General features: G+C 46.6%; 1 protein-coding gene across 10 annotated transcripts in view; it reads left to right on the top strand.

Moving 5' to 3' along the window:
- Nucleotides 1-2,750: 2,750 nt before the first annotated feature.
- Nucleotides 2,751-13,720, top strand: part of kptn (kaptin (actin binding protein)) — a 75,352-nt gene continuing 64,382 nt past the window's right edge. For all 10 annotated transcript variants that reach the window (XR_012101128.1, XR_012101130.1, XR_012101127.1 and 7 more), the window contains exons 1-2: nucleotides 2,751-3,035; nucleotides 11,249-11,331. Coding sequence is in view for 5 of the 10 variants with exons in the window: in XM_073063860.1 (XP_072919961.1) it covers nucleotides 2,804-3,035; nucleotides 11,249-11,331 (315 nt within the window). In the remaining 5 variants the exon portion in view is untranslated. The remainder of the gene's footprint in view (nucleotides 3,036-11,248; nucleotides 11,332-13,720) is intronic.

Below are 13,720 nucleotides of genomic sequence, written 5' to 3'. Positions count from 1 at the left end.
TACAGGAGAGCATATAGACTGACTGCATCATGGCCTGGTATGGAAATACCAATGCCCTTGAGTAGAAAATCCCACAGGAGGTAGTGGGTACAGCCCAGTCCATCATGGGTATTGAGCACATCTAGACAAGATGCTGTCGCAGGAAAGCAGCATCCATCGTTAGAGACCACCACCACTACCCAGGACATGCTCTCTCACCACTGCCTTCAGGCAGAAGGTACAGGAGCCTCAGGACTCACTGCACCAGGTTCAGGAACAGTTATTACCCCACAACCATCAGGCTCCTGAACCAGTGTGGATAACTTCACTCACCACAATGAGCCTCAGGTCCCACACCACCAGGTTCAGGAACAGTTATTACCCCACAACCGTCAGGCTCCTGAACCAGTGTGGATAACTTCACTCACCACAATGAGCCTCAGGTCCCACACCACCAGGTTCAGGAACAGTTATTACCCCACAACCGTCAGGCTCCTGAACCAGTGTGGATAACTTCACTCACCACAATGAGCCTCAGGTCCCACACCACCAGGTTCAGGAACAGTTATTACCCCACAACCGTCAGGCTCCAGAACCAGTGTGGATAACTTCACTCACCACAATGAGCCTCAGGTCCCACACCACCAGGTTCAGGAACAGTTATTACCCCACAACCGTCAGGCTCCTGAACCAGTGTGGATAACTTCACTCACCACAATGAGCCTCAGGTCCCACACCACCAGGTTCAGGAACAGTTATTACCCCTCAACCATCAGGCTCCTGAACCAGTGTGGATAACTTCACTCTCCACAATCAGCCTCATGTCTCACAACACCAGGTTTAGGAATCAGAGGGGATAACTTTTCACTCAACTTCACTTTCCCATCATTGAAATGATCCCACAACCTATGGACTCACTTTCAAGGAGTCTTCATCTCATGTTGTTGATATTTATTGTTTGTTTGTTTATTTATTTATTACCATTTGTGTCTGTTTATATTTTGTTGCCTTTTGCAGTCTGGTTGTCCACCCAGTTGCTGCGGTCTTTCACTGATTATGTGATGGTTGTTAGATTTATTGAGTACGCCTCCAGGAAAATGACTCTCAGGGGTGTATATGGTGACATATATGTACTCTGATAATAAATTAACTTTGAACTTTGAAATACAATATTCTAGAAGAACACTGACAATGGAGAGATTAAAATGAAATGATCCTGCTGCTTCCAGCTGATGGGCTGGAACGCATCGGAAGTCATACAAACCCTTGGTTAAAAGGCACTGGTAAATCAGTTTGTTACCGCCATGTGTACTGAGATACTGTCAGAAGAAGGCAAGGGCAAACCACTTCTGTAGAAAATATTTGGCAAAAACAATTATGGTCATGGGCATGGAAAGGCCATGGTCACCCACATCATGTGACAAGGCACGTGATGATGTCATGTGACAAGGCAGATAATGATGACTGAGGTACAATGAAAGGCTTGTCTCGCATACTTTCATACAGATCAAGCCATCACAGCGGTGCACTGAGGCAGTAGAAGGTAAAACAATACGGAAGGTGCAGGGCCGGTGAACAATAAAGTGCAGATCATAACGAGAGATTGCGAGGTCAGGAGTCCATCTTATTGTACCAGGGAGCAGCTGTCCATTGGCCCTGTGGTACGTGTTGCAGCCTTTTGTATTTTCTTCCCAGTGGAGGGGGAAGTGGGGAGTGTAGGCAGGAGGCTGGTTTCTCTGATGGGCTGAACTGCGCCCACAACTCTGAGGTTTCCTGTGCTCACAGGCAGAGCGATTCCCAAACCGTGACGTATCCAGATAGGATGCTGTCTACGGTGTGTCCAATGGGACATGCCAAATTTCTCTAGATCCCTAAGGAAGTAGGGATGTTGGTAAGCTTTCTTGAGCTTACCAACAGTGGAAGCTGCAGAGAGTTGTAGGTTCAGTCAGTTCCATCATGGGCACTGGCCTCCCCAGCATCCAGGGCATTTTCAAGGAGCGATGCCTCAAAAAACTGGATTTCATTATTACTTTTACCCCCATCACCCAGGACATGCCCTCTTCTCATTGACATCATCAGGAAGAAGGTACAGAATCTTGCAGGCACACAATTCAGGAACAGCTTCTTCCCCTCTGCCATCCAATTTCTCAATGGACATTGAACCCATGAACATTACCTCACCACTTTATTATTTTGGTTTTTGCACTATTTTTAACTATTTTAATATACTTATTTATACTTACTGTAATTGATTTATTTTTTCTATATCATCATGTATTGCATTGTACTGCAAATTTCATGACATATGTCAGTGATATTATACTGGATTCTGAGCTTGTGAATTCCTAAATAAACAGTCTAATGTGGATTTTATTGCATGAAGTAACTAACATTAAGTTTCAATTTGAATTTTAATAGTTTGGCTCTTGACTGTAGCATAATTTCAAAGAATTTATCAGTAACAAATACCTCGGTACTTTTTTGCACTACTCATTTAAGTTTTTAATGTATAGTTTAAGGAAATTTACAGTTTTTAATGTGTATGCAGTTTATTGCTGTAGCATAACAACAAATTTCACGACATTTGCCGGTGATATTCAAACCAGATTCTGATTTCTGAAATAACACTTAAATCTTTCCAGTAACTAAAACGTCGCCATCTTTGATAGGGGCAAAAAACCGTAATCTTAACGCGACAATACTAACCTCAGGTCTTTGTTAGGGCAAGCAGCCTTTGGTAGCGTCATAAAGCGTCCACTCGGCAGTGGAAGACCCCTCATGTTAATAGGCCGTGGATGTGCCGGAGCTGTGAAACTCTCCTATCATGGAAGGGCCGCCTAGAAGTCTCTGCGGCTCTTGTCCCTTTGTGGAAGACAGTTTCAGCCGGCTCTCTTCGCAGAGCAACATGTACGGCCTGACCGCCTTCTCCAAGCCCAAGGGCGGTTGCGACCTGCTGACTGCCACACTTAAAGGGAAGGTAATCTGCTTCAGGTACCAGAACCTCCGACAGAAAATCAGGCCTGTGGCCAAGGAGGTGCAGTTCACCTACATCCCAGGTAATGGTCCGGTTCGCCGTGCTGTGCTCTCCCGAAGCCACACACCAGTGAGTTCCCAGCCCCACCAGTGAATTCCTGGGCAGTCCTGTCACCAGATTCCCCGTTTCAACAGTAAATTCCCAATCCCATCCTCCCATAGGTTCCGAGGGCAGTCCTGCCACCAGATTCCCAGTTTCAACAGTAAATTCCCAATCCCATCCCCCCATAGGTTCCTAGGGCAGTCCTGTCACCAGATTCCCAGTTTCAACAGTAAATTCCCAATCCCAGGCCCACCAGTGAATTCCTGGGCAGTCCTGCCACCAGCTTCCCAGTTTCAACAGTAAATTCCCAATCCCATCCCCCCATAGGTTCCGAGGGCAGTCCTGCCACCAGATTCCCAGTTTCAACAGTAAATTCCCAATCCCATCCCCCCATAGGTTCCGAGGGCAGTCCTGCCACCAGATTCCCAGTTTCAACAGTAAATTCCCAATCCCATCCCCCCATAGGTTCCGAGGGCAGTCCTGCCACCAGCTTCCCAGTTTCAACAGTAAATTCCCAATCCCATCCCCCCATAGGTTCCGAGGGCAGTCCTGCCACCAGCTTCCCAGTTTCAACAGTAAATTCCCAATCCCATCCCTCCATAGGTTCCTAGGGCAGTCCTGTCACCAGATTCCCAGTTTCAACAGTAAATTCCCAATCCCATCCCCCCATAGGTTCCGAGGGCAGTCCTGCCGCCAGATTCCCCGTTTCAACAGTAAATTCCCAATCCCATCCTCCCATAGGTTCCGAGGGCAGTCCTGCCACCAGATTCCCAGTTTCAACAGTAAATTCCCAATCCCATCCCCCCATAGGTTCCTAGGGCAGTCCTGTCACCAGATTCCCAGTTTCAACAGTAAATTCCCAATCCCAGGCCCACCAGTGAATTCCTGGGCAGTCCTGCCACCAGCTTCCCAGTTTCAACAGTAAATTCCCAATCCCATCCCCCCATAGGTTCCGAGGGCAGTCCTGCCACCAGATTCCCAGTTTCAACAGTAAATTCCCAATCCCATCCCCCCATAGGTTCCGAGGGCAGTCCTGCCACCAGATTCCCAGTTTCAACAGTAAATTCCCAATCCCATCCCCCCATAGGTTCCGAGGGCAGTCCTGCCACCAGCTTCCCAGTTTCAACAGTAAATTCCCAATCCCATCCCCCCATAGGTTCCGAGGGCAGTCCTGCCACCAGCTTCCCAGTTTCAACAGTAAATTCCCAATCCCATCCCTCCATAGGTTCCTAGGGCAGTCCTGTCACCAGATTCCCAGTTTCAACAGTAAATTCCCAATCCCATCCCCCCATAGGTTCCGAGGGCAGTCCTGTCACCAGATTCCCAGTTTCAACAGTAAATTCCCAATCCCATCCCCCCATAGGTTCCGAGGGCAGTCCTGCCACCAGCTTCCCAGTTTCAACAGTAAATTCCCAATCCCATCCCTCCATAGGTTCCTAGGGCAGTCCTGTCACCAGATTCCCAGTTTCAACAGTAAATTCCCAATCCCATCCCCCCATAGGTTCCGAGGGCAGTCCTGTCACCAGATTCCCAGTTTCAACAGTAAATTCCCAATCCCATCCCCCCATAGGTTCCGAGGGCAGTCCTGCCACCAGCTTCCCAGTTTCAACAGTAAATTCCCAATCCCATCCCCCCATAGGTTCCGAGGGCAGTCCTGTCACCAGCTTCCCAGTTTCAACAGTAAATTCCCAATCCCATCCCCCCATAGGTTCCGAGGGCAGTCCTGTCACCAGATTCCCAGTTTCAACAGTAAATTCCCAATCCCAGGCCCACCAGTGAATTCCTGGGCAGTCCTGTCACCAGATTCCCCGTTTCTACAGCAAATTCCCAATCCCATCCCCCCATAGGTTCCGAGGGCAGTCCTGTCACCAGATTCCCAGTTTCAACAGTAAATTCCCAATCCCATCCCCCCATAGGTTCCTAGGGCAGTCCTGTCACCAGATTCCCCGTTTCTACAGCAAATTCCCAATCCCATCCCTCCATAGGTTCCTAGGGCAGTCCTGTCACCAGATTCCCAGTTTCAACAGTAAATTCCCAATCCCATCCCCCCATAGGTTCCGAGGGCAGTCCTGCCACCAGCTTCCCAGTTTCAACAGTAAATTCCCAATCCCATCCCCCCATAGGTTCCGAGGGCAGTCCTGCCACCAGCTTCCCAGTTTCAACAGTAAATTCCCAATCCCATCCCCCCATAGGTTCCGAGGGCAGTCCTGCCACCAGATTCCCCGTTTCAACAGTAAATTCCCAATCCCATCCCCCCCATAGGTTCCGAGGGCAGTCCTGCCACCAGCTTCCTAGTTTCATCAGTAAATTCCCAATCCCATCCTCCCATAGGTTCCGAGGGCAGTCCTGTCACCAGATTCCCCGTTTCAACAGCAAATTCCCAATCCCACTCATGTGTGGCCCCATCTCCAGATTCCCAGCCTTCCCAACCCTAATGGTTAATAATCTTGCAAACTGTCATGGGATTCTCTTTCCTCTCGGATTTTGATATTGTGATCACCTGTGTTTCTTCTAGAACACAGAACAGTACAGCCCAGGAACGGGCCCTTTGGCCCACAATGTTGTGCCAAACCAATTAAATTAGTAACCTCCCCCTCCCTTTCGGATTCTCCCGGACACAGAATGGGGTGGTGGCAGAGGCAGATACATGAGGGACACGTAAGAGACTGTTAGATAGGCACATGCATGAAAGAATAAGAGAGGGCTGTGTAGGAGGGAAGGGTTAGTTTGATCTTAAAGTAGGTAAAAAAGGTAAAAAGTGTAAATATGCTGTACTGTATCTGCTCTATGATATGCCGTGCTGATTTGTAAAACAAGAATAAATAATAATAAAAAATTGAATTACAAAACAAAATGGGCCTGTGCTGTACTGTTCTATGTGACAGGTGGATCCAGGTGAGGGGGTGATCTTTAAAGCTGGGAAGAGGTGTACTGCTTGAGGTGGTATGGTAATAGTGGTTAGCACAATGTTTACTGTACAGGTGACCCAGGTTCAATTTCCACCGCTGCCTGTAAGGTGTTTGTATGTTCTCCACGTGAGCTTCTTCCAGTTGCTCCGGTCTTCTCCCACAGTCCAAAGATGTACCAGTTGGTAGGGTAATTGTAAATTATCCCGAGAATAGGCTAGGGTTAAATCATGGTAGTGTAGCTCAAAGGGTCTGTTTCACGGTGTATCTCGATAAATAAAATAACAGTCATGATATCAGAACAGGTTCATTATCACTGATTTGAATGACATGAAGTTTTTAACCCAGGTTCTGTAGATCAGCCTTCCTCAACCTTTTTGCCCTGGAGGAACCCTTGAAATAATTTTCAGGCCTCAGGGAACCCCTGCATAAAAATTATATCTACAGCTCACAGTATGTTCGCTTGATCTGTAAGTTGTTGATATAATAATACAAAAATAATTGTCAATGCTCATTTGAGTGGAGAATGAATTTTTAGCCAATCTTTCTTGAGAAAACAGGTGGTTAAGTTTAGCTTACCTTTCTTGACATTAATCTCTTCTTTTCCTTTCATAAATTTTAAAAACTCATAAGGCAAATATAATAAGTTTCAGTTAAATAAATGACTTAAGCCAAAATGGGGTTTAATTTTTCTAAAGGTAGGTTCAGTAGATTTAATTTAAATAAATGTAAATTGATTTTAATTCATGTTATTTACAACCTGAAAATTTATTGACAATGTTGAATGGTAAAGTTACTAAAACTATACACCAAAGCAATATGAATGAAAATATAGCCTAAGACACAATCTTATACAAAACTTTGCGGGGGGGGGGGGGGGTGGGAAAGGTTTTCTTACTAAGTGACATGATCAGGTTCAAATGATCACGTAAAGCCTGTGCTTGTTTTTTCCTGCACAAATACTCAATCCTGGGTCGAACTTGAGATAAGCACACATGGATTTCGCCTTCGACTGAAATGAGACGATTTCTATCCTTGCTCTTGATGCTTGTTAAACAAGAAAAAACTTGCCCACACATGTAAGAAGTTGAAAACTGCAGCAAAATGTTCATTGCTTTCCTATGAATGACAGGATACTCTTCTTTCACAGAAATCCAGAACTTATCCAGGGGCAGGTCAGAAAATCTTATCTTGAGTGCACGATCAGACTGTATCTCACTAAACTCTTCCTCTTCTCTCAAAATCAAGCTCTCAGGCTGAGCAGAAGATTCAGAGAAAGGGTCCCTTGCCCAGTCATACACTTGTGTTGAAAGGGAGGAAAAATACTGTTCAGTTTTATTCTGCAGCTCTTCCAGGTGGTTTTCAATAAGATTCAAGACTTTCTGATCCTTCCTCAGCAGCAGTGGAAACATTTCAATATTTCCTTTTGCATCATTTTTCCAAAAATTCAGTTTCCTTTTAAATCCAAGAATTTTGTCACTTGATATCAAAACATTTTCTCCAGGGCATTACAGAGACTTGCTCAGCTGGTTCATATGATGAAAAATACCTGCTTAATAGGGTATTTTCATACAAGAGAAACTAAATTTCTCATGGAGCCAGCCATTGATGGGGCACCATCAGTACAGATGCCAAACAGTTCCTCCAAGACAGACCTTCTGTTTCCAGATATAAGACAAACCACTCAATATATCTTAATTTTTGCATTGGGCAGCTCTTTGTACCAGAAAAAGTTTTCTTGAATTGCACCATCATTTACAGATCTTATAAATACTGCAACATTGATATTTATTGGTGAAATCTGTTGACTCATCAACCTGGATAGAGAAGCTGTTGTTTTACAGTTTATCACGCAAAACCTCTCAGGCATCGTGTGATATGTTATCAATACGTTGACTATCGTACTGTTTGAGAGTGGCCACTTCCTCGCCCGAACAAAATCCATGCCAGAACAAATCCATGCGGATGACTGTGCTCTTATCACGCACACAGAGAGGACGCGCTACAGGCTGCAGTCACTCAGTTCGCCAAGGCTGCAAGGGCTTTCGGGTTAACGGTCAGTTTGAAGAAAACAATGATCCTCCATCAGAAGCCCCCTCGTAGTGTTTACAACCCACCTCGGATCAGTATTGACGACCACCCTCTCACCACAGTTGAGCAGTTCACCTACCTGAACAGCGTAATCTCCAGCGACGGTACGGAATCGACTCACCAGAGCTAACGGATGTACAGGGCTGCCGTTGTCACAACGTCGCTTTATGCCTCTGACGCCTGGGACTCGTGCCGCAAGCAAATCAGCACGGCATCGGCATCCTGGAGAACGTCGCTCCCTTCCAAGCACTGAAAGCACGTTGCTGCTCAGGCGGCTCCGCTTGTCTCACATGGACAACCCCAGGTCACCAAAAGCAGCACTGCACCGGGAACTCTCTCAGGGCAAGAGAAATCAACTCTCTCAGGCAAGTATCAAAAGGTCAACGAGTGGCAGCAGTGGCTTGTGACAGAGACCACCGGAGAACGCTGACACCCGGAGCAGCCAAAAACTTTGAGGGATCCAGAAGAATGACAGCTGAAAAGAAGAGGAGAGGCTATAGTTAAAACCGTCCACTGTTGGTCCCACCAATCGGTCTCCATGCTTCAGGACTGCTTCAGTGACATTGACTGGAACGTCTTCCATGATGACGATGTCTCCGAGTTCACAGGTGGAGTCACGTGCTTCATCAGGAAGTACATCGACGATGTTGTTCCCCAGCGATCATGCCGTTGCTCCTGAGGACTCATCTCTCCTGATCTTCACAAGCGAAGAACCAGCCGTCGTCATCATTCAGTTTCTCATACTGCAACTTGCCCCAGCGTTCTACCCACTGTAATTTTACATGCTGGCATTATTAGGTTCTGGCCAGCTGTGTGACTTTTCCTTTTCTGGGCAGTCAGTTCTACTAAATAACTGGCTTGCTGCATCTTTTTACTGACTGTGGCTTTATTAATGAAAGCTTCACTCTGTTTTGAGATTCCAAGTGCCATTTAGAGTAATCAGCCCTTGTATGTGCCACATGGCTGGGATTTGTACTTGGGTGTCTTTTCAATTTTGCTGGAGCCATTACTGCATTTGTGAGTTGTCTGCCTCAGATTAGCACGTCGGAACAGGACATCTCAGATCACCAGTCCTTGTAAAACCCATTGGTAAGTAGCTTTCATTGTAAAGATGGACATTTTTGTGTCCATTATTGCACTTGTGGAGTGAAATGACCCAGAAGATTGTAATTCAGGAAGTGCCGCATTGGACCATCAGACACGTCTGTAAAACACAGGAGTTAATAAAATATAAAAATGGGTGAGTCCATTCAATGCTCAGAAAACGTACTTCACACCACTCCTCATCAGCCTACCGTCCTCCCTCTGTGGATACAGCACTCACCGATTGTCAACGGCCTCCCCTTTGTGCAGTACAGCTCTTACCGATTGTCAACGGCCTCCCCTTCGTGCAGTACAGCTCTCACCGATTGTCAACGGCCTCCCCTTTGTGCAGTACAGCTCTTACCGATTGTCAACGGCCTCCCCTTCGTGCAGTACAGCTCTCACCGATTGTCAACGGCCTCCCCTTTGTGCAGTACAGCTCTTACCGATTGTCAACGGCCTCCCCTTCGTGCAGTACAGCTCTTACTGATTGTCAACGGCCTCCCCTTCGTGCAGTACAGCTCTCACCGATTGTCAACGGCCTCCCCTTTGTGCAGTACAGCGCTCAGCAATTATCAACAGCCTCCCCTATCTCATGTCAAAGACTGAAAATGGACTCAACCAAATAAGCATGGTCCTACTGAGCAGTGTCACCCTGGGCTGAGAAAACTCTGACGAGATTGATTACAGGGCTGATCGGTCACTGCCCACCACTGCGAGTGCTAATATCGCGCTTTGAGTGAAGTTCAAGATATGACACTTTTTAAATCTCAATCTCTCGCAGAGGCCCTGTTGAGAAACCTTGCCGTAGATACTGGAAATCTTGAGCAACACACGCAAAATGCCGGAGGAGCTGGGCAAGTCAAGCGGCATGTGAAATCTGTTATTTATTTAGGATACAGCACGGTGACTGGCCCAACGAGCCCGTGCTGCCCAATTAAACCCGTGTGACCAATTAGCCTACTAAACGGTACGTCTTGGGAATGTGGGAGCAAATCGGAACAGCTGAAAGAAACCCATGCAATCACAGGAGGGACATACAAACCCAGGTCCGTGGGGCTGTAACAGCATTACGCTGAGTCTGAGCTATCTGACACGGTCGCGGGAAGAACGTTCAGCAGCGGGAATTGAACCCAGGTCCCTGGCGCGGTTACAGCGTTATGCTAACTGCTGCACTGCTGTGTTACCCCTATCTGAATAATCTCTCGTTTATTGGTAGCAGTACAGCGCATTGATGTAAAGTTACTATAAATCACAGAGATGAGTAGTTAATAAAACAATAACAAGATAACGCATAAAATACTGGAGGAGCTCAGCAGGTCATGCAGCATTCATGGAGAGGAATAAAATGTTGACATTTCGGCCATAGCCCTTCATCAGGACTGAAATCCTGAGCATCTTCCCTTCCCTGTTCTTTTGCCATTCCATGTTCTGCTTACCCTCTCCCCCCTCCCTTCACCTGCCTCTGGTTCCTCTTCTTCCCTTTCTCCCATGGTCCACTATTCGATCCCAGCAGATTCCTCCTCCTTCAGCCCTTTACCACACGCACCTGTCACCTCTCGGTTTCTTACTTCACCATCCCTTCATTCGGGGGCAGCGATGGGGGGTTTGCCGACCGTCTGCCTGGATTTGCGCTCCGGTCTCTGGAGTGGAATTTGAAGGCACGGCCCTCAGAGCTGAAGGTGAGTGAGTGCCTCACTGGATTAGGACTGAGAGCAGATCCAGGGACAGACACGGGTCTCAGATTTGTATCACTTTGACGCATACGGTGAAAGACGTCGTTTGTACCACCCGAGGGGGTGCTGGGTGCAAGCGTTGCCACACATTCTGGTGCCAATGTAGCATGCCCACCACGTTCAGCAGAACAACACAAGCAACACCAACAAAACAAGCCCATTTCCCACCCCGAAACAGGCGTCCAACCCCAAGCCTCCAGGCCCCCAGACCTTGACCCTGGCTCTCAGACCTACAGACGTCACGAAATCTGGAGATCCTGGGGTGAGAATGGGGTAAGTCTGTGTGCTGCAGCCTAACGAGTAAATGCCTTGCTAGATAAAAGGGGCTTCACCATGCTCATCTGAGATGTCTTTCTTCTGCTCCCCTTCCCCTACAGTTGATGCGGAGATCGTGTCCATTGATGCTTTCAACAAATCTCCACCAAAAAGGGGTCTGGTTGTGGGAATAACCTTTATTAAGGTGAGGTCACTTTGACTGGTTAAGTTGTCATATTACTTTATTTATTGCAATACAGCGCGGAACAGGCCACCAGCCTCCAATTTAACCCTAGCCTAATGTCGGATCTGGTGGTTTTCCCATCCCCACGTTCTTTTAGGAGTCCAAGAATGAGTGAGAGCTTGTTGCTTTACGATAATTTATTTTAAAGTTTAAACAAAGGAACAGCTACTGAGCATATCAAGCTAAAGACAAGAACTAAGACAAAGACAAGATGGTGATTTTTGCAGAAGCTAATACTTTTATAGTAAAATAAGGTCACATTCCTGAGATACAGAGAGAGCCAATTAAAAGATGTACAGTCACAGCACGTGTGTCATGTGCTCACACTTAGCCAGTGGAAAATACAAACTGTTACGTAGCTGAGGCAGCACGGTGACATAGTGGTTAGCACAGTGCAGATGGCACGGGTTCAATTCACGCTGCTGCCTGTAAGCAGTTTGTACGTTCTCCCCATGACCACGTGGATTTCCTCTGGGTGCTCCGGTTTCCTCCAACAGCCCTGGGGAAAAAGCCTCTGACTATCCACCTGATCAATGCCTCTCATCATCTTATACACCTCTATCAGGTCACCTCATCCTCCATCACTCCAAGAAGAAAAGGCCAAGTTCACTCAACCTATTCTCATAAGGCCTGCTCCCCAATCCAGGCAACATCCTTGTAAATCTCCTCTGCACCCTTTCTGTAGTTTCCACACCCTTCCTGTAGTGAGGCGACCAGAACTGAGCACAGTACTCCAAATGGGGTCTGACCAGGGTCCTACGTAGCTGCAACATTACCTCTCGGCTCATGAACTCAATCCCACGGGTTGATGAAGGCCAATGCACCATATGTCTTCTTAACCACAGAGTCAACCTGCGCAGCATCTTTGTGTGTCCTATGGACTGGGACCCCAAGATCCCTCTGATCCTCCACATTGCCAAGAGTCTTACCATTAATACTATATTCTGCCATCATATTTGACCCACCAAAATCCTGGTCTCATCCGTTATCTTTAAAGTTCAAATTAAATTTATTATCAATGTACATATTCATCACCATGTGAGAACATGAGGTAGAGGAGCAGAATGAGGCTATTTGGCCCATTGAGTCTGCTCTGCCATTTCATCATGGCTGATCCATTTTCCCTCTCAGCTCCAGTCTCCCTGCCTTCTCCCCATATCCCTTCATGCCCTGACCAATCAAGAATCTATCAACCTCTGCCCTAAATGTACCCAATGACTGGAGAACCTTGAGATTCGTTTTCTTGTGGGCATGCACAGTAAATCCAAGAAGCACAATGCCATCAGTGAAACACTGCACCAAACAGGAGGGACAAACAACCAGTGTGCAGAAGAAACAAACCATGCAAACAAATACGAGAGAGTGGGAAAAAATTAATAAGCAGTAAATATTGAGACCATGAGATGAAGAGTCCTTGAAAGTGAGTCCTCAGGGAACAGTTCAGTGAATGGGCAAGTGAAGTTCAGCTTCTGTGGAGGGAATGTTTCTGGCTTCTTCCTGCTTCCTTGCCAGTCTGGATGAAGGGCCACTGTCCAAAGCCTGTCTATTCCTCTCCATAGATGCTGCCTGACCTGCTGAGTTTTTCCAACACTTTGTGTGTGTTGGTCTGGACTTTTGTGCACATTGGTCTACAGAATCCCTTCTGTCCTTTTCCCATTTGCTGTCTTCAATGACCACTTAATATCCCATGTTAAAGAAGAGCATGGGCCTTCTTTTCAAGCAGCGTTCACTCCCTAAAACAAACAATTCCAGAGGGGAAACTAAGACATGCTTGCATTTCAATAGCACTTTCCCTTCTCGTTTCAGGACACCAGAAAGAGTCTTACAGTTAGTGGAAATGAAATTGTCCTTCTTCCTTTTGGACCATCAGGGGGAATCAATCAGTCATTCCAAGTGAGGCAAGGACTCTGGAATTGGTTTATTATTGTCACATTTACTGAGATCCAGTGAAAAGCTTGTCTTGCATGCTGTCCATTACACAGTGCATTGAGCTAGAATAAGGTAAAGTGATAACAGTGCTGAACAAAGTGAGCGCATGTAGTGTAGCTGCTTGTGTCACGCTTTACAGCGCCAGTTATATTCCCACCATCTGTAAGGAGTTTGTACATTCTCCTCCGTGACCAGGAGAGCTTCCTCCGGGTGCTCCAGTTTTCTCCCACATTTCAAAGATGCATGGGTTTGTAAGGGTTGGTGATTGTGGGCAATCTAAGTTGGCGCCAGAGGTGTGAATCAATTCGATGGAAATGATGCATTTCACTGTATGTTTCAATGTACATGTGACAAATAGATCTAATCCTTCTAGACATACTCCCTGGCCTGATGAATGTTTTCAGAATTCGATGGTTTTATT

The sequence above is a fragment of the Hemitrygon akajei genome, chromosome 12 (genome assembly GCF_048418815.1).
Source record: "Hemitrygon akajei chromosome 12, sHemAka1.3, whole genome shotgun sequence".
Lineage (NCBI taxonomy): Eukaryota > Metazoa > Chordata > Chondrichthyes > Myliobatiformes > Dasyatidae > Hemitrygon > Hemitrygon akajei.
This window is presented reverse-complemented; position numbering and strand designations above follow the sequence as displayed.